At 32.5% G+C, this 20,850-nt stretch overlaps 1 protein-coding gene across 5 annotated transcripts in view; it reads left to right on the top strand.

Annotated features, from left to right (window-relative positions):
* The window catches only part of PTBP2 (polypyrimidine tract binding protein 2), a 76,108-nt gene that overhangs the window by 47,812 nt on the left and 7,446 nt on the right, over positions 1 to 20,850 (top strand). For 2 of the 5 annotated variants that reach the window (XM_039869537.1, XM_039869538.1), the window contains exons 8-13: positions 4,000 to 4,195; positions 13,414 to 13,568; positions 15,016 to 15,049; positions 15,468 to 15,560; positions 20,299 to 20,515; positions 20,617 to 20,694. In XM_039869537.1, the coding sequence (XP_039725471.1) occupies positions 4,000 to 4,195; positions 13,414 to 13,568; positions 15,016 to 15,049; positions 15,468 to 15,560; positions 20,299 to 20,515; positions 20,617 to 20,694 (773 nt within the window). The remainder of the gene's footprint in view (positions 1 to 3,999; positions 4,196 to 13,413; positions 13,569 to 15,015; positions 15,050 to 15,467; positions 15,561 to 20,298; positions 20,516 to 20,616; positions 20,695 to 20,850) is intronic. The other 3 variants (XM_039869540.1, XM_039869539.1, XM_039869541.1) reach the window with 2 other exon arrangements.

Raw genomic sequence — 20,850 nt, forward strand, 5'->3', positions numbered from 1 at the left:
CTCTCAAGCCTACCTCTCCACTTCTAGTGATAATTTTTCCAGTGAATGAGAGATGGACAAAAACCTCTTAAGCACTGGGAATTCATTTAGCAGGCAAAGTATACCTTCATGTTTGGGGGAAGAGAATTTATAGTGTTCTAAAAAGTATGCTCCAGAGCCTACCTATGTTCCTCTCTTATAGATTGCTTCTTTTAAAAAAGGACTCTTAAGCTGTCCTGAACTAACAAATTATAATCTTTGTGGTTGGGAGCCCAATATTCTGGGTTTTTTTGGTTGGTTGATGGTTGGGGTGTTTTGTTTGTTTTGTTTTGTTTTGTTCTTGAAAGCTTTGGGAACCACTGATAGCAAATGCTGCTTGAGTGACAGAGCCAACCGAACTCTTTCCATATATTAGTTATGGTCTTTGGCAATTACTTTCAGGAAATTTCCCCCCTAGCAACTCAGAAAAAAAAAACAGATTAACTGATTTTTTAGTGAGGGTTGGAGGGGAAAGTACACCAGTTTCCTGAATTTGTCCTGAGGCTGGTATATGTCGCAGTCCAGTCTTTTTAATAAAACTCTCTTTAGTTAACAACAAAAGTTAATGTTGTGTATATTGACGGTTGACATTTAGGGTGATGATCACAAGTCGTAGTAACAACCATAATTATCAAATAAGAAGTAAATGTTTTAAATGATCCTCGCATTTATTAAAGAAAATACCTTAATGCCTTTTTTTGAAAATCTTGTTTTTTAGCAAGCAGTGTGTTGAGCAAAGATGTGCCTTACTATTATAACACACTTGAGTAGAAAATAGCTCTTTTTGTTTGTGTGTTGGAATCAGCTTTTCAGTAGCATTATCTATTTTTATTAAGAATATCAGTAGCTGACACTAGATAGTGACAGTGTCTTTTGGAAGTCCTTTAATATGATCGTTTTATTTACAAATGGATTGTTTCTCATGAGTGATTCCTTCTAGGAGCTTGTATTTCATTAGTTACTAACAGAAAAAATAAACAGGAGGTAAAATATTTGCAGCAGTAAGATCAGGTCATTCATTCCTTCTTACCCTGGTACTGTGCTTTTTGTGGAGTGTTTGAGAGACCTAATGAAATTATCCTTTCCTGTTTTCTTAGATAAAGATTTGATTCTCCTTGACACCTGCCTAATTCTTATCTTTTTAGTGTTTACAATCTATGTAATGCACATGCATATGATTGGAGGATTTATGATGAAACTAATGATTTCAGAATGTTTTAGAAAAATCCTGCAGGATCTGCTAGTTTGGGGGTGGTTTTATATTGGTAAATGATTGGTCTGAAGTATTAGTATAATGGAACTTTTTATCTACTTACCTTTGATAATTTTTCATGACTACCTGAAGATAGATATTTAAAGAATTTGGAGCTTAAAATTTCCCTGAGCATCTACTAAATCTATGACTCTCAGCAACCTTCTCAGGAAAGAGTAGATAAATTGGAAATAGGTTTATTGTGACTTTTCCTATTTTAATTCATATGCAGTGTTTTCATTTTGCTATTTATGCATTCTGTGTCTAACATCTTTCCTTAGTTTTATCATGTTTTAGCCATAACTCTTATATTTAGTATGAAAATGTTTTTGCTAATTGTTTTTGTTAACTATCAACTTTCCCTGTGAGTAGACACATTTGAGGTGTTTCTGCATATTGGCTTGAGGTTTAACATTCAGAAATCTTTGCTCCAATAAGATCACTGCAGTCCTGATTGCTGTACCACAAGACCGATTTGTGTGCTCCTATTATCTCTTGGAATTTTGGAAATAGATGAGCTTGAAGTGAGCTTGCATGTATGTTTTAATTAGATTTTTTTCACCTTTCTTATTTGTGTTTGCCTTACTTCAGCCAATTGTTGAAAATGCCTGAATTTCTGTTTGCATGCATCCTCAGTTCTTGTTCCTCTTCTTTGTTGCTAACACATTTTAATTTCCATATTTTTTGCTGATTTTTCTAGCTTATGAACTTCAGGTATACTTATATATCTTCCACCAGCATAAAGGAGGTGTTTTTTTGTTTCATTTTGTTTTTTGTTTTTTAAGTTAAAAAGAAAATGTCAAGGTTTCTAGAGGGCTTCCTAACAATTAGCATATTTACTATAGATATTTGATAGCCTCAATATTACTTGGAAATAACTCAGCTCCAAATAAACTTTGCTTACTGTGAAGTCAGTAATTTTGTATTAGTACTTTACTTTTTGCATTAACCTAGATAACTTATGACCCAAAGCCAGGTATTTTCTTAACAAGATATCAGAATTTTCCTTCAATGTTATTGAAATAGTAATCTAAGAGTAAATTTTGCTACTCATCTCTTGATATTCACATACCGAGTATAGAGATACAGAATCTATTACTTGGCTCTCATTTCCCCTGTAGGAATGCTGTATGAGTAAATGAATACCTATTTTCAATGCTTTGTTTGCCTTTACAGCAGAGCATTGAATTAATGTTTATATTCTGGCTGACAAGGTTGATACTTGGGTTTCCACTCTCATCTGATGACAGTTACCTTGCCTAACTCAAATGTAATTCAGATCCCAATGTGTTTGTAGTCCCTTTGAGTTTTCCCCAGTATTATGTTGAAATGGCTGAAGTCGTATTGAATTATTTTTTAGATTAGTTTTAGTTTGGTAAATATGTTCACATAAACTTAATTTTGTATACTAAGGAAAAAGACTTTTTCCCCCAGAGAGTGTGACTATTTGAATGAATTACAAGCTCTGTATACTTAAATAGCTATGTAGGTTTACTCTTTCCGTAATAGGACACTCCTGTTTTTAAGCCTGTTTCATTACTTAGCCAACCACATGGCAATTAAAGTCATACCGAGGGAATATAAAAATTTTTCAAACATCAAGCATGTGAAAAAAATGTTGGTTTACTATTAAAATAATATAATTCTAAATTTACACGCCTAATGGATCTTGATCTATGTAAACATCAGCCTTGATAATTTATCTCTTGTTATTAGAAGAACTGTTGTTTAATTTTCAGTGATTTATAGATTTAAATTTGTTCCTCATTTCTGAACTGTCATTTTATATAGTAAAAGTTTATTCTAATGAAAAACTAACAGTATATGTTACTGCTCTCTAGTTTGTTCCAGGCTTACATATAGCTGGAGTGGAAATGATGAATATATAGGAGCAGAAAAAAACATAATCATAACAGCGGCATAGTCATTTGCCATTTATTATGTACTTTTATATATATGATCTTTTATTTAATCCTCATAATAACCCCATGAGGAGGAATCATGGCAGTCATTATCATCTCTGGTTTTCAGAGTAAGAAAGACTCTGAGATTCAGAGAGGTTAAGTTAACTTAACTTGCTCAAGATGACCCAATTGAGCTTAGGCTTTCAACTCTAGAGCTGGCGCTCTTCTACTCCAGAACTTCCCTGGAATGTCGTTGGATTTGCTAATTCAATGAGTTATTCTTATTCAGGTTGAACACCTCAGGTTAAGGAAGATAATAGATTTTACCCATTTTGTGAGAATTACTATTATGCATTTTGGCTTGAGACCCTTTATACAATGTGGGATCAAACAGAAGTTACTTTATAAAACTATGTCAATTCTTAAGAGTATTGCTACCCAGCAAAAAAATATATGTATAATAAAATTAAAAGTATCATGCAGGCTATTATGGTACTACTTTGGAAGGACTGACTATACTTGTGACCCTTGTTATTTTTTAAAATTAAATTATTTGCAGATTTTAAAAACTAATAGTATTAGCACATGTGCTTAATTGGTTGTATTTTAGGTTTAAGTAGCACTTTCTATTTCAAGAAGATAGTATTTGTGAAAACTAATACCTGTACTGCTGGGATAGCAAAGAATGATGTGTAACATATTTTGATCCCTTTCCTGGTAGCTGTTATGTGCAGGTTTTCATTGTTGAATTTTACTGTCAAAGTAATATCTTTTTGCAAAGTTTTATTTCTTAACATTGCTGATATACTGTATTCACTTTTATAGGCCCTAGATGGTCAGAATATTTATAATGCTTGCTGTACCCTAAGGATTGATTTTTCCAAACTTGTGAATTTGAATGTAAAATACAACAACGATAAAAGTAGGGATTATACTCGACCTGACCTTCCATCTGGGGATGGACAGCCTGCATTGGACCCAGCTATTGCTGCAGCATTTGCCAAGGAGACATCCCTCTTAGGTATGATTTTTATCATCTATACCACTTTTCTCCTATTTTGCCAAATGAGAAAGTGCCTATGAAACTCAGTAAGTATAATGAGTCCCCCATTTTGGAATTTAAAAAATTGTGTTACATTTTATTTTTCTCAGGTGAGAAGGCATATGAATACAATTGGTAAAAACCTAAAGTATCCTTCATAAGTTACATTTATGTCAGTTATATGTTTTTCACCATACTTACCTTCTCTCCCACTCTCCCAAGTAAAAGAACAAAAGCTGTAATGAAAAAATACTGTTAAGTTCTTAATAAAACATTTACACTTTAAACTGGATGTCACACTGTCTAAGTTGAAGTCTAGGTCTAGGTCTCCTGTGCATATTCTTTAGGGCTAACCTGTTTTAATTTAGCACTACATAGAAACAGTGAAGTGTTAACAGATAAAACGTGTAATGGGAGTAAGGTGCATCATAGCCTCTCTTTAAAAAAAGAAAAAATTTTAACCTGGAGAGAATTTTTTATAAAATTTTGCCATTTGTCTAAATCATTTGTATTTCACCTTGTACTAGAATGGATTTGACCCATCTAACAAAAAAAAGTGCAAAATTTGTGACTAATAGTTGGTATAGTCAAGAAGACAAAAATAAGGGAAAATGTTATTTTGTAAGTGAAATGAGTGATTTATAACATAAGATGAAATTTACATTTTTTAAAATTTGATGTATATGGGAAATTCTTTACTTTTGACATTTGTAAAGATTATCTTTAAATTAGTTTTTATTAGATTATTTTTAAATTATCTTTAAATTAGATTACCTTTAAATTAGTTCTGTCTCCATGGAACCCAAGATTGATGAGAGCCAAACTAGTTCTTACAGTTTACTTTCTGCCCATCAACAACAAAAAAAGGCATTTTAATAAAGTAATTCTTGAAATTTACTGTGGATATATAATATTTGTGCTATCCATTTGTAAATATGTAGTAATATATGTGATGCGTCTATGAACAGAGACACCCTGATGCACAAAAGAAGCAACTGATACTTGAAATTACTTCTGGCGACTTAATTCAGACAAAACTCGCCCTTTATTCTAAGTTTCTTCTATGTGTACATAAGCCATAGCTGTTTATTATGACTATAATAGACGCTTTTTTGGTTGATAACATTCTTTCCTGACAAAATTTCTATCACTTTATGGGCGTAGTTTAAGCCTTTATTCCCTCATCTCAGCTTATAAATTAATATTGACTGTTTGATAGTATATCATTTTTAAAGATAAAATCGAGTGAGACAGTAATGAATGGTACATGGCCTTTGCTTATAATTACTACTATAGGTTATTCTTTTGTGATAGAATTGTATTGAAGAGATAAAAAGATATTTATTGAATAGCTTCTTAGTCCTAGGCATTCTACTAGGGACTTAGCAGATATAATATTTAATTCTTAAGATACCAAACAAAGTAGAAGATAACATCAAGACTATATATATAGTTTTTGAGAAGTTTAAAAATTCACATGGAACTCATTAAACAATTTAAGGGTAAAATACCAAGAAACTTCAGCTAGTATCAGACATAGAACACTGAGGAGCTATGTGCCTTTGCCCATTTGAGTATAGTTAGATGTAGGTGGATTCTGGGTTACAAGTCACCTGATTTCTTCTCCTAGGGAATTCATCACTGTTTTCTTTGTAATCTCATGGCCTTGTTAAAATTTTTAAAAAGTAATAGTAAATGTCTCAAATTCTGAAGCCTTGGCATAACTAGCTTCTATCTTACTCTGTGCCTTTATTTTTTTTCCAGCTGTTCTACATTTTTTGCATAAAAAGCATATGAGTAAAGTCGATCAGTTCTTATTTAATAAATTGTCTCGTGTCTTCCAGCTCTGTTGAATATTTTAATGTAATAGATTTTTGTTTCTTCACTCTGCCTGGTAAGAAAAAGGAAAACATTCTGTGGTGAAAATATGTGAATTCATATTCCTTTACTAAATAGCTTCATCATTTACCTGTTTTAATAGTCTTGCATCTTGTTATAACTGAGCTTTTAAGTATCCTAAAGTAGTTTTGGAAAGTAGGTGAGTGTATAAGTTTTAAAAATCAAATAATGAACTCTTTAGTATAATTTACAAGAGATAACCACTTTTATATTTTGGTATATATTATTTTCTTTTTTCCTATGTAAATACAAACTTGTACAAAATTAAAATCACACTGTATTTGCAGTTTTGTATTGTAATTGTCATTTTACTAAGATTTTTTTCGGAAAAATGATAATTTTAATAGCTGCATAGCTATTAAAGTATGGCTATATCATACTTGTGAAAGTAATTTTGTTGGACATTTAGTCTACTTCCATATTTTTTATTAATAAAAATGGCATGTGAAAACACCCTGCACATAACTGTCAAACTATTTCCTTAGGCTAAACTCCTAGAATTAGAATTATTGGGTCAAAGAAAATGTTGAGGCTACTGAATCTTACCGCAAATTCTTTTCTAGAAGGTGATGTTAATTTAAACATGAATGGTACATGATGTTGGCTATTCTCCTTCCCCCCCCCATCATCATTGAATATTCTTTTGTCAATTTGCTAAGATCTTCATTTGATAAGAATGTCAGGTTATTTTAATTTTTATTTATGATCTAGTTTACTTTTAAGTGTTTATTATATATTTGCAAGTCTCTGAATTGGTTGTCAGGATTCTTTGAGTTGGGATGTACAGTATATGTAAAATGCATATTAAGTATCCTATGTTTATATTTGATATGAGCTGATCCTTCAACTTTATTCACACATTCTAGACTAGCCAATTTATGGAAAAATATTTTTAATTCATCTTAATATAAAAATGTGCATTTACAGGACATTAAGGTACCTTTTTTCCATACATTTGGTGGATATTTTGATCTTTATTAGGAGCCACTTACAGTTTTGCTTTTTAAAGTATTCTTCAAACACTCTTTACAGCTGCCATCCAATATTGCTTTAATGAGGTCATGCTTTCTGGATTGGTAACTAAATCTTTGTGTGTGTTTTTGATTCCAATGATACTTAGGTGACTTCAGAGTACAACCAAACTAGTATTGATCGAATCCATTTCCTGCTATCCTTTCCCTCTACTTCCTCCCTCAGTTCATGTATTGTAGAAAGCTAGTTCTTTAAAGTCTCACAGTCTTCGACTGGTCTGGCTTTTTCCTTATAGTGTCATTCCTAATTTGTTTCTCCATCCACTGCTGCTTTTATGTAAACTAGGAGTTAGCTCCAAAAGCTTGATTAGATTCAGATTCTGTTATTAATATTTGTTTAAGAAGAATACTTTGTAGGTGCTCTTTGTGCTTCATATTGTATCTTACTTAGCAGGAAGCATGAAACATCTGGTTTTCCCACTTTAAGTTACTTTAGTGATGCTTTGAGATTGATTGTGGTTTGGGGTAGTAACATTCTGATCTTCCATTATATTTTTATACTAATGGTTTTAGTATCCACTAATGTTGCTGCATTAATTTATTTCATTTGAGGGGTGCAAATATGGTTTTTTTTACCCCCTAATGTACACATTCCTTCTACATTAATTAGCTGAAACAAGTTTAAACAAGTTTATAAATCGGTATAACCTAAATTCTTCCCACCTTCTGCTTTAAACTTTAGAAACTGTTGGTTGCTTCCGGTTTCTGGTAGTCCAGGTGGTTTGAGATAGTGAAATTAACTTAAAGGTGATAAGTTTTGTTTACGTAATTATTGTTTTTTTGTTGTTTGTTTGGTCTTGTACAGTGGCCCCCAAAAAGGAAGGGGGTAGGTGGGTAAAGAACTAAACAGAGCTAATTAAAATTTAGATATTTTTTTCTTTTAAAAAATAATTCATCATAAAGAGCTGGAGAGCATTAATATGGTGTCAGTAAATACCAGTAGACTGTAAAATCACTTCTCTCTTATAGCTAATTGTGAGAAAAAAATAACCTCCAAGTGGGTTTTTTTTTTTTTTGTACCCACGTGTATGTGCAGTCTCAGCCTGTTTATTCTTTTTGAATGTGATTCTATAAGATGTACAGTAAAAACATCTTTGATGAAAAAGTGCTATCATATATGCTATTGTAGTGGAGTGATAGAGGGAACTTTCATTAAACTAGACTAATTGGAAATTAATATTGTAACAGTGAGCTCTAATAGAGCAGTGCTTGTGTATTTTCTTAAAATATATTTAAGTGATGCCTATGTTTTCCTTTTGTATGAGTGCATTTTTTTATTTTTAAAAAATAAGATATATTCTTTCATCGTCATTTAGGTATTACTTAATAAATTTAGGCTATTCAAGGTTTCCGTATTCTCCAAAGATGAGTGCGTTTTGGAAATTCTTTTTTTTTTTTTTCTTACTCAACCATTCAGTAACCCCAGAGATTAGGAAGAACAAAATTATTGATATTTTCATGAGTTTGTAAAGCTGTTTTCAGTTAATTATTGTGACGTAGGCCATTAAATAGATGTTTCTAAAAAGAAATGCTGATGAAAAGGACTCTTAAAGAAACACATATACCAGTTTCTAAGGAACGAGGTCTTTTGGATAATTGGTATTGATTGAGGGAGTTTAGCTGTTTTTTCTACCACTGTTTGCTCTCTAAAAATTTGGCTCCACTCTCTAAATGCCTATATACATCTTTTGGGGGTAGTTTTACGGTAAGAATAACTATTTAGGAGATTATTAGCTTAAAATTATCTACTTAGATTCTGCCTCTATTGCTTGGAGTTCTTCATTTTATATATTTTTGGCAAATACATTTGAAATACTGTGGCTTAGAATGGATTTATCTCAATCCCAAAGTTTGTCTGATGCATATGAATACTAATAATAGCTAACCATTTACTGAGTGCGTATTATGTGCCAGGCATCGTACTTTTAGCCCTTTACTTGTAAGTTCTCACATCATCCCTAAATAAAGTTACCTTTATTGCCCCCATTTTACACAGAAACTGGGACATAGATTAGCACTTTGCTCAAATTTCCGTAATTAGTGAGTGGCTGAGACAGTTCTCAGAGGCAGGCAGTCTGGCTCTAAAGTCCATGCTCCTAACTAATAAACAATAATATTTCCTGTAGATTAGCTGGGCCTTTTAGCCTATTTTTTCATCTATGGAGTTAATATAGAATAATGTCATACATATAGTAAATATGTAAGTCCTATACTTTTAACTTTTTTTCATATACTAAGATGTTTTCTGTTGCCGTGACAGTTTTTTTGTTGCCAAGTCCATTCAATGTTTAATCTGGTTATTTTATGATTACAGAACCAAAAGTGGGTATTGTTTATATATCCATTCAAAATTGCATCCAAATAGAAATATGTATATATAACATGCAAGCCAAAATAAACTGAATTTATATTTTTTTCCACAAAATATACATTAAAACCTACATACCAAAATCTTAATTTTGCAAAACCCTAATCTATAATAGTCCGTTAATAAGACCAAAATAATTACAAATACACAAACATGCTAGAAACATTTCCCAGAAATATTGAACTACATAGATTTTGAAAGTATTACTGAAGGCTATTACACCAAAATACAAAACAAACAAACAATGTAATTAAAACAATATATTATCATGTTCAACATAAACAAATCAGAAATTTTTGGTCAGAAGTCACATGAAAATACCTGTACTAATTCACTGTCCTGTAACTTTGGTTTTCTCATTTTATTTCTGTTTTAACATCTAGGTAAGAAACAGTAGTTGGGAGATGCTTACTTCATATGTGCACTCTTCAAAGTGATGTTGAGTTCTTTGGATTATCAAACTACCTTCTATTTTCCTATGGCTGAATTTTAAAAATAATAATTTTAAGTCTTTAAAATGTCTATTTTAATGGTAAATGTTTACAGTGAGGAAGTATGTGCAATCACTAAGAGTGTGGATTTCAAATCCAGACATCCTGAGTTGAAAATTTTGCTCAACTTCACTGTCTCAGTTTCTGTGTTTGTATATGACAGCATTCCTGTGTTCTGTGGCCGTTGTGAGAATTAAATGTGTTAATGCATTCAGTGAACTTTGCACAGTGCCTGGCATTAATGAATGCTCATTTCATGGTAATCATTTTTTTAAAGCTAGCTTTAGTTCTGGAATTGATTATAGTAGATTGGATCAAGAGGATAGTGGAAATGTTGGGGTCTAGAAAAATATAGAGATAATTTTTATCATCATTGTGATAACCTGAAGGGATTTTTTTCAAGCTCATATAGAAATTTTAAGGGCAGAGCTGGAGCCAGAAATAAAATCATCGGCTTTATAGTCCATAATCTTTTCACCATTCTATATCTTTATGAAGAAAAAAAGGAAACAGATAAGAAGGGAGTACTTTTGAAGTTGGTTGAAAATTTGAGAGAATTTGGATCTCAGTATTACAAGATACTTGTTGAACAAAATGGGGTTGAGAGTAGGATATAAGACTTAAGTCTGGTGGCTATTTTAGGGAACTCCAGACTAGGAAATCTGCTAACGTTGGATAGCAAAATGTTTGTGGAATCGGTTTGGGTTTGTGTGTGTATGTTTTCACTCTTAATATTCCACAAACCCAGATGAGAGCATATCTAAAGTATAAAATTAAATTTATCCAAGTCTGGTGTTGGAGAGCATTACAGGATTAGTAGGAAGTAAGCCTACTAATAAAGGCCAGCAGTGGTTCATTGGTTTTGTGGGAGTAGGAGGATTGGGAAGCTGAAAGAATGAAATCAGGAAAGGGGATTTAAATGTTAGAAACAAATGGCAGAGATAGATGGAGGGGAGGGAGGAAAGGGAGAGGGAGAAAAAAGATATAGCAAGTGAACTTCAATGTGAGATACAAAGTTCAAGAGAACTCCAGCAGGTAAGTAGGAGGAAGTACAGAGTACCTTAGTAAACAGGTGATGGTTTTAAGAGTTAAGTTATGTACAGAGAGAATGCTAAGGAATAGCTTTTTGAGATTATTTTAATTTGGGTAACTAATGATAATTAGTTCTTTGGTTAAGTTTTTCTGCCTTAGTAGGCCCTGAGAATTATTGCTTCTTGCCTTTTAGAATTGACAATGAAACCAGAAATTAAACTGATTTTAATTTTTTTATTGTGAAAAAAGAACCAGTCACATGGCTTTGATGGATTTTAAAAATACTTTTTTATTGTCAAAAGGAATTCGAGGATTGGTATTGAACTTTTTTTCTTCGTGCCATCTTTTGCAGTTGGTATTTGTGTGTGTGTGTGTACACGCATGTGTGCAACACGCACACACATGTGTGCCCATATACCATCAACTGGATCCTATTAAGACCAAAGAACTTAACAGAATTTTAAATTTCTTTTTCCCACTGAAAGATAGCCAATTAAAGGCAGGGAAACAAGGAATGATTTTACAGTGTAATGCCTATGCCTACATCTGGAGTTTCTGCCACTGTTAAATAATTGTGTTGCCAACTTTAGTTGGATACTATGTGCATGCAGCCAAAGCTATGGGAAAATATGGAAAAGCAGTGTTTAAGAGGAAGGGGTCACTTTCTAAGAATGTGCAAGAACAAAGGTGAGTGCATGCCTAGGAGTTAGGAATATATCTTTATACATGACATTGCCATCAAATGAAGACACCCACCGAATGTTAAATGGAAACAACCTATAAAGTGTAATGAGAGCTGTGATGTTTAATGTGGAGAGAAGTTAGTGATGCCATGGAATAGCTGGTTAAAAGGATCCATACTGGTGGATCCAAAAATGCACTAAAAGGCTACTGTGCATTAGTAAATACTAGACATAAGAAGCTTCTATTTTAAAATTAGATGCTTATTTCTGGGATTTAGTTTAAAAATAAAATGGGTGAGTGAATGAAACAAGATTGGCCATGATCTAATAATTGTTTAACCAGTGTAATGGGCACCTGGGGGGTTATTATTCTAATCTCTCTACTTTTGTATATTTTGAAAATTTTCCAAAACAAAATAAATTCTAAGGAAAGTAGATAAATAGATAAAAAGAGAGATTCTAAAACATGGTGTAGGCAAAAATGTATAAATTCATCCAGAGCAAGAATGTAAATGAGAAACATCATTCCACTGGAGTTCTCAGAATAGATAAAAAAAAATTAATTGACGGGGAAAAAAATTTAAGTCAAAAACTAAATCGGTTTAAGGAGTTGTGAATCTTAAAGAACCCTTCAGACTGACAGTGAGAGATTGTGGTAGTTTCTAAAGTAAAAAGATAACAACTTGGCTAAAAGAATAAGGTATCTGAAACCAAAGGTAACTTCACATCCCTGTGACATACACAAGAAGGCTCGAAAGAAAAGAAGAAATGGGACTACAGTGCTAAGGGCCAGTTCTACCCAGGTATGTCATAAATTAACTTCATTTAGGTTGGATGTATGTTTCCTTTATTATGGGAATGAGAAGAAGAACATATTTCTTTAGTGAACTGATACTGAGAAATAAGCTGGTATGTAAGAATTTAAAGGATGAAAGGATTCTGAGTTCATTGATAATCGAAAAGCGGATAAAAGAGACTGAGACAAAAGAATTCTCTCTAGAATAAATGACTGAACTATCTTAAGACTGCGATGTAGAAGAAGGAAATATTAAAACTGGTAGGCAAAAGATAAAATACTGAAAGAGGAAGTCTGATATAGTGTTCTCATTCTTTCTACTGCGGAAGTGTTGTATTTGAGAAACTTGTGTTCACTATCACTACTTGAGTGTGGAATTAAGACACAGAATTTGGTAAGATTTTCTTTAGGTCTTTGAATTAAATAATAATGTTCAGGGTGATTTGTCTATAGGAACTGATGGACTTACTGTATTCATTTTCATAAACTGATTATTCAATTTCAAGTGTGAATATATGAAGAAGATAGTACTTGTATAAAAAAGTGAGTTACTATTATCAAATATGCCTTTTTAAACCATGGAAATGAATTTTTCAGGTCTCTTGGAAATATATTCTTTATGCTTTGTTTGCTTTTCCATAGGAAATGGAATATTTTATATTTAATTTTTTAACATAATACAGGTATGTACCTTAGTTCTAATATTTAATGATTTCATTGAAACCAGTTATTTTTCTCTAACTACATGTCAGCAAACCATTTTTCTAAATGTTACAAAAATTAATTTTCAGGAACCATTTGGAATGGTCAACCCTAAGCCATGCAGCCATCGTGCTTAAATTGGTATTGTAAATGACTTGTGTGTATTTCGTAAAATATGCTTTATTTTAAAATTAGGGCTTCCTGTTGCAGCTGTTCCAGGAGCTCTGAGTCCTTTGGCTATTCCAAATGCGGCTGCGGCTGCGGCTGCGGCTGCTGCTGGCCGAGTGGGTATGCCTGGAGTCTCAGCTGGTGGCAATACAGTCCTGTTGGTTAGCAATTTAAATGAGGAGGTCAGTAACATAATTTTCCGATGTTTATTCTTTAACTCCATTTCATTTGTGAAAGTTTTTCATGTTTATTTCATTTTGCACTTGCCTTTCTGTTTATGTACATTCATTAGTCAAAGTATTTTTTTTGTATGTTTCTACTTCTGAATAAAATCTTTGTACATGTTTAAGTAATACTTTATTTCTTTACACAGTCATATCTCTATATAGATATATATATATTTTTTAATCTAACTACCTATTTTTCCTAAGAAAAATATGGTGAAGTACCGTAGTTTGGCTTTTTATCTTTTTGTTGTTCTCAAAGGCAAATGTAATCTAATTTGCAGATTTAACTGTAAAACAATTTTGCTCTTTGCGTTTTCTAATTATTTGCTTGTTCATTTCATGCTTATGTGTCATTGCATTTTTTTAAATCTTATTTTGTGTGAACTACTCTAATACATTTTTCTTTGAAGGTTCTTCCAAAGAGCTTGACGAGGCACTCTTCCAGTTTTTCTTAGTAATTTTTTCTTTGCAGTTATTAGTTATTGTCTTCTAAAAATATTTTTCAACTTTATCCCCCCCTTCTTGTTCAATAAAATTTATTGTTATTTTCTTTAGTTGTACATTTTACGTCTGGTATATTTTATTTTGATTGCTATGAAAGCTGTTATGAAATGTGGGAAGCTCAATGTATCAGTTTACACTGTCTAATTTGAATATTTGTTTCATTTTTAATTGGCCTCTGTTAATACGAACATTAAGCTTATTTTATCATTTAATACTATTGTCATTCAGTTCTGCATGCCAAAATGTTTGAATCAGAGTGCCTTTGTTTTTCTTTTAAGAATTTTGCCTGCATTTCATAACCAGCCATGCTTATGCAGTTAAAGTTCAAAGTTTAAAATTCCTATGCATGCTTTCCTTCCCCATGTTGAGATGAAATGCTGTAATTTACTCTTTGATATAGATGTACTTTACCCATATTTGTCTTGGATGACTACATTTTACTCAGTTTTTCTTGTACAGTACATAAACCAACCATTTTCTGACCAAATTCCTGCATTTCCTATGTACTGACCTATATTTTATTTTTTTTTTGTTCCCCAATTCCTTATTTTTTTCTTCTGCATTGCTGTTTCCCTTCCCCATTTCATCCTTTTCCCTGTGTGTTCACCTTCCCTTTCCTTGTCTTTCCCCAAATGCCCATTCCCTTCCCTGTCTTATCCTTTATTTTCCTTGTCCTTGTCTTCATTCCCTGTCTCCATTCCCTATGTTCATGCTTCTGTGCTTGAACAAATGTTCCTCGGACCAACTTGCCCCAATTAACCGCCTTGAACCATGATCCATGACCACCTCACCATTCTGCGGGAACCACCCTTCGTTATGGATGATCTGTTCATCTCCGCTCTTCCTCGACTCTTCTCTCTTCTTGTCTTACGCTGCTTGCTCTTCTCTCCTTCTAAAGATGGTTACGCCCCAAAGTCTGTTTACCCTCTTCGGTATGTTATTGTTAGCACTATACTTTTATTATTGATTTGATTTTTGTTTCACCTTAATTCTTATTTGTAGCTAGCACTTTGGCTTAAAGTTGAATAGTAAATCTTTTGCTATTTTTCTTTGCTATTTAAAACTCTCCATAGACACAAAATTTGTTTTAATGCATGCTGATTTATTTTGCATGGTCTTTAATTTAATATCATTCACATAGCTTTGAGGGTTTATCAGAAATTATTCTTTTCAAAATTCACTGTTCAAAATCTTGATCTTTCTTTATTCATTTGTGAGAATGATGAGTTTGAATGAGTGATCATGTTGCTGTCTGAATGTTTCATTAATATGTCAGAAAGATAATCTTTAGCTGACTTGAACATAAAATTAATTCCATTTTTGGATTACCTCTCTGTGGCTCTAAAAAAGGTGTTTATGGAGATGTGCAGCGTGTGAAGATTTTGTACAATAAGAAAGACAGTGCTCTGATCCAGATGGCTGATGGAAACCAGTCACAACTTGGTAAGAATAAACCATGTATTACCTATACATCTTCAGATCTGATTTCAAATACATAATGTAAATCTGTGAGTAAACCCTGTACATTAGTAAGAAGCCATTTGTTTTTTTAATAGCCAGGGCTCAAAATGTCATGTTAATTTTCATATTTTAATGTAAATAGTTGTATATGATAAGCATATTAGTATTTTTCTGCTATCCTCTTACTATTTCTCATGCTCAGTCTAGTGGGAAAGGGGTTTGGCTCCAAAGTTACCATAACAATTTTACATAAGAATTATGGCATATAGATATTACAATGATATTCAGTTGTTTTCATTTTTGGTTACTCCCTGTAATGGAAGTTAACTGTTCATATGGTCCATGGAACCCTGACTAATGCCGTGTTGTTTTAATTCTAACGTCATTTATAAGTATTTGGCTAAACTTAGTAATGGAGAAGTCCACATGGAAAATGTATTTTAAAAGATACTAGGTTCTTTCAAAATGAAAAACCTGTGCCAAATACACCATTAGTCCCTTTTGGAGTCTTAAAGTGTTTACTTTAGTCAAGTTAACACTTATTACTTAGATAAATAATTGGTGATTTTAATTCATATCATTTGACTTCAGACACAAAGTCAAATCACATAAATCTAGAATATAACTGCGTACTCCTAGGGTGATTGGCTGTAAATATCAGTATGTTCTGAGCATATAATTCCATTAATTGAGATTCAGGAATGATAGTGCCTCAGACTGATTGTATTCACATTGTTACTTTGAAATTTGCCATTTCGATGTAAGTACTGGTATATTTTTGCTCTCATATCCAATGAGACTCACAAACTAACATGATATACTGGATCTTTTGGCCTTTGAGGTTATACACAAATTTGAATTTCAGGGTTTCTTACCAACCAATGTGATAGTTCAGACAGTGTGTAGAACTTTGTACATCTGGCTTCCCATTTTTTAAAATGAAAGACATATAAAAGTGCTAATCATGTCACAGATGCTTAGTAAATCTCTTCTTCCTCTGCTTGGGTATACTTCTGTACTCTGGTGAGAGTGGTCATTGCCATTGTTTTTATATACATTGTAAATAGCATTGTACAGTGTTTCATAGTTAAAGCATGCTCAAAGTTTTCATTTTTTTCCCTTATCACCATGTGAGCTGCGGGTGGCATCACCTTCTTATTATATAGTCATTGTGGTTGAGAAGTACCCGAAGTAGAATTAAATCAAATTCTTCTGAATAATTCATTTTGTTTTATATGAGGGCTAGTTTAAATAAGTGATATTTTAATATTTATTATACTCTGCTAGGGCTGCCATAACACAATACCACAGACTGAGTGGCTTAAATAACAGAAGTTTATATTCTCACAATTTTGGAGACTAGTCCCAAATCAGGGTGCCCACAGACTCAGTTTCTGGTGAGGGCTTTCTTCCTGGGTTACAGGTGGCTGCCTGCTTCCTGTATTCTCATCCGGCCTTTTCTCTGAGCTCTCTAGTGTCTCTTCCTCTTATTTTAAGGACAGGGTCTTATTTGGAGTAGAGCCTCACCCTGATGACCTCATTTAACCTTTAATTACCTTCCTAAAGGCCCTTTCTCCAAATAGTCACATGTGCGGGGTGTAGAACTTTAACATGTATATTTTGGGAGAATACAGTTCAGTGTGTAAGAATACTTATATTTGTAAAAAAGCCCTAATTTTTATAAGATTTTTTTCACTAAAGCTTTGACTTACTGGTAGCATCATTTATAGTTTTTGGACTAATGTAGTGGCAACTAACTTATTATTTCTCATTGCTGCTAGGGTAGATTTTGCTATCAAAGAAGTTATTTTAATGGGAATTTAAAATAACAAAGCTAAATGATAAAGTACTATGCAAATTAGAATGTGATGTTTTGACAGAAAGTTTTAATTTTAAGAATGTTATAAAACCAAAGAAAGAAGATAATAAAAGCAGCATTCTATAATGGTATAAATAGTTGAGAGAAAAATAACAGGAAATACTTGGGTCCTTTGAAAAGACTAATAGACACGTGGATGTCGATATTTTTTTAAAATGAGAGAGGCAAGACATTTTGAATTATAAAGGGTATTAAGTATTGGTAAGCTCCATTTCCATATTATATAAACTCCTGTGTTATAAATTTTTTGCTATCTTTTAACTTTATTCATTAATGTCTTCTTCAGAGATAGATTAAGAGAAAGGTAAAAAATTGTATTCAGCCAAAAATGTTATCTCCACTGTGCAGCGTTGATGTTTACCTCCCTTATCATTGATTGCTTTATCCATTTATGCCATTATTTTCTTGGAACAATAAGATTTCAAGATATGAGTCCAATTATTTAAACTTGATTCATTTTAAATTAGTGATTCAAATCTGCTTTTGCTTTATTTAATCATTATCTGTACCTCAATTTTTGGGATGGGTAGGCGAAAAAGGAGAAGGGATTAAGAAGTACAAATTGGTAGCTACAGAATAGCCATGGGGGATGTAAAGTATAACATAGAGAATATAGTCAATATTAATAACTGTACAGTGTCAAATGGGTACTAGATTTATCAGGGTGATCGCTTTGTAAATTAGATAAATGTCTAATCACCATATTGTATACCTGAAACTAATAGAATATTGTATGTCAATGGCAGTTGAAAAGTAATTATTAAAAGTGGGGGTGGGGACTGGTATTTTAATTACTCCCCTCTCCCCCCCTAAACCTCCATCCACTGTAGATCATTTCACATTCTTTTGTCAGCAGTCAGCTGACTAGAATTTCATTACCTGGCTACTTCTTCAGATAGCTGTTCGTTATTTTGCTCAGTTTTAATCCTTTTTCTCTACCCATCTCTTTGTTACTGTGCCTAGGATTTTTCATTATTTTTATTCCTGCCCATCAGTATTTCAGAGCTCAGCTTTCAGTCTTTTCATAACTTTTTCAAAGCCACACTAAGACAGCTTTCTTATGACAACCTTAGTCTGCTTCTTAATACCAATTTATTCTCCAGACTCATTGCTTAGGACACATTTTACGTGAGGGAAATAGCACTTTATCATAAGAAGTTCTGTTCACTTAGAACAATAGAATTATAGAACTTAAAAAGATTTTTAAATTCAAATAAGTTTTATTATAAAAGCGTACCATCACTATTGATAATTGAGTTGATTTCATAAGCGTAAGTGTAAATTTATATGTGAAATGCAGTGTAAGAAAATACTAAGAAAATTCAGGCCTGAGATGATTTTTTTTCTGTTAGTCTCAGTTGAAAATCTAAAAAAATCTATTACAGATATATAACACTGTCATAAAACAATCAAAGAGTAAATTTGTTTTTACAAATTAGGGAAGTGGTAAGTGAAAAAAAGTCACTTTTGATTCTTTTATAAATAGTATCTTATACTTTTACAGCATATTCCTTTTCAGACCTATTTTATTTTAACTGGTTTATTCTGTACAAGCAAGTATGATTTACAAATTCTTCCTGTCTCTTGTGTCATACTGTATACTGTAGTATTCTAATCAAGTTGAAAACATTTTGAAAGTAGCGATTCTGTTCTCAATTACCTGTTCTTTTACATTGCCTTTATCTCTCTGCTATTAATATTCTTAATACTTTGATTTGAGTAGTCAAATCAGACCTTCAATTTAGCTAAACTTATGTGACTTATGAAATGATCTTTTTAGTTGTGACTAGTGAATAAAAAATAAAACGTATAACTGTTCTCTAATCTCAGTCCAGTTCATTTAGTTTTAATAACCCAATTACTACCTCAAGAAATAGCTACATAGTGTTCTGTATTTAGGTGCCTTGCTGTGTGTGGGGTAGAGATCATGGTACCTGCCTTCATGTACCTTACAGTCTAAAGGAAGATATAGATAATTAAAATAAATTGTGACGAATTTAAAAAGAAGTAAAGGGTATTATATGGGACTATCTAGTGAGGTTCTGAACCTTTCCAAAGGATGAAGAAAGGCTTTCTTGAGGAAGTAACAGTGAAGGATGAGTAGATTAGGAGCGTAGTGAAGGAGGTAGGGAATTGTTACAGATAGAACAGCATTCATACAGGCTAAAGATAAGTAAAACTAGCACTTAGTTTAAGGAAATATGTTATGAACAGCTGAGCAGAAAGTGTGCAAGGAGCATAGTACTAAGGTACCATAAATTCCATTACGACTGGGATGGTTCTTGTCTTACCACTTGATTCCCAGCACTAACAAAGAGGTTAGTATTGTATATCAATACATGACATAATCAGGTTTGCATTATACAGAGGTCATTCAACTGCTGTGTATAGAATGGATTGGAGAAAGGTAGAAAAGAATCAAACAGGAGACAAATCAGAAAACTGAGTTATCCAGATTAAAAATAATGGCATGAAAAGTGGACAAATGGAGAGATGAATTTGAGAGGTGATTAAGAGGAAGAGTATCATAGGACTTGGCAGTTAAGATGTTGAACAGAAAAGAGAAAAGAGTATAGATGAGTATTAAGTTTCTTTCTTGGGCATCTAAGTATCTGATTTCTCAGCAGAGTAGTCAAGGAAGAGAGAGATTGATTCATAATCTGGATTTTCATTCCGTGAAAGAAGCTTCTGTGCCAGAATGCTTTGTTACCAGTAGTTATTAGAAACTAATGACTTACTTTAAAATCAGAGAAGTTAGATTTTTAAATTATTCTAAAATAAGTATTTTTGCTTTGAAATTTGTTAACATTTTTTTAATAGGCTTTTTTTTTTTTTTAATAGCTATGAACCATCTTAATGGACAGAAAATGTATGGAAAAATTATTCGTGTTACTCTATCCAAACATCAGACTGTACAACTACCTCGAGAGGGACTTGATGATCAAGGGCTCACAAAAGATTTTGGTAATTCCCCCCTGCATCGTTTTAAGAAACCCGGATCCAAAAATTTTCAGAACATTTTTCCTCCTTCTGCAACCCTTCACCTGTCCAATATCCCGTAAGTATTAAAGCTGGAGTTTATTAAGGATATACGTTTTAGGAATAAAATGTAAAATTTATTATTAATCTTTACTCTTTGTTTCCATCCAATTTTCCTAGTCCTTCAGTAGCAGAAGAGGATCTACGAACACTGTTTGCTAACACTGGGGGCACTGTGAAAGCATTTAAGTTTTTTCAGTAAGCAAGCTTTCTTGTCTTTAAATTAGTGACCGGATAAAAAGTTCTCCAAGTAGTTTTTACTTTTTTGTTGTTTATAGAAATTTTTGATTCTGGAATGGGCAAAATTCAAGTATTTAAGCCTTTTCTAATTTTTATGAAGGATCTAATTTTAAA

The sequence above is a fragment of the Pteropus medius genome, unplaced genomic scaffold (genome assembly GCF_902729225.1).
Source record: "Pteropus medius unplaced genomic scaffold, Ma_sr-lr_union100, whole genome shotgun sequence".
Lineage (NCBI taxonomy): Eukaryota > Metazoa > Chordata > Mammalia > Chiroptera > Pteropodidae > Pteropus > Pteropus medius.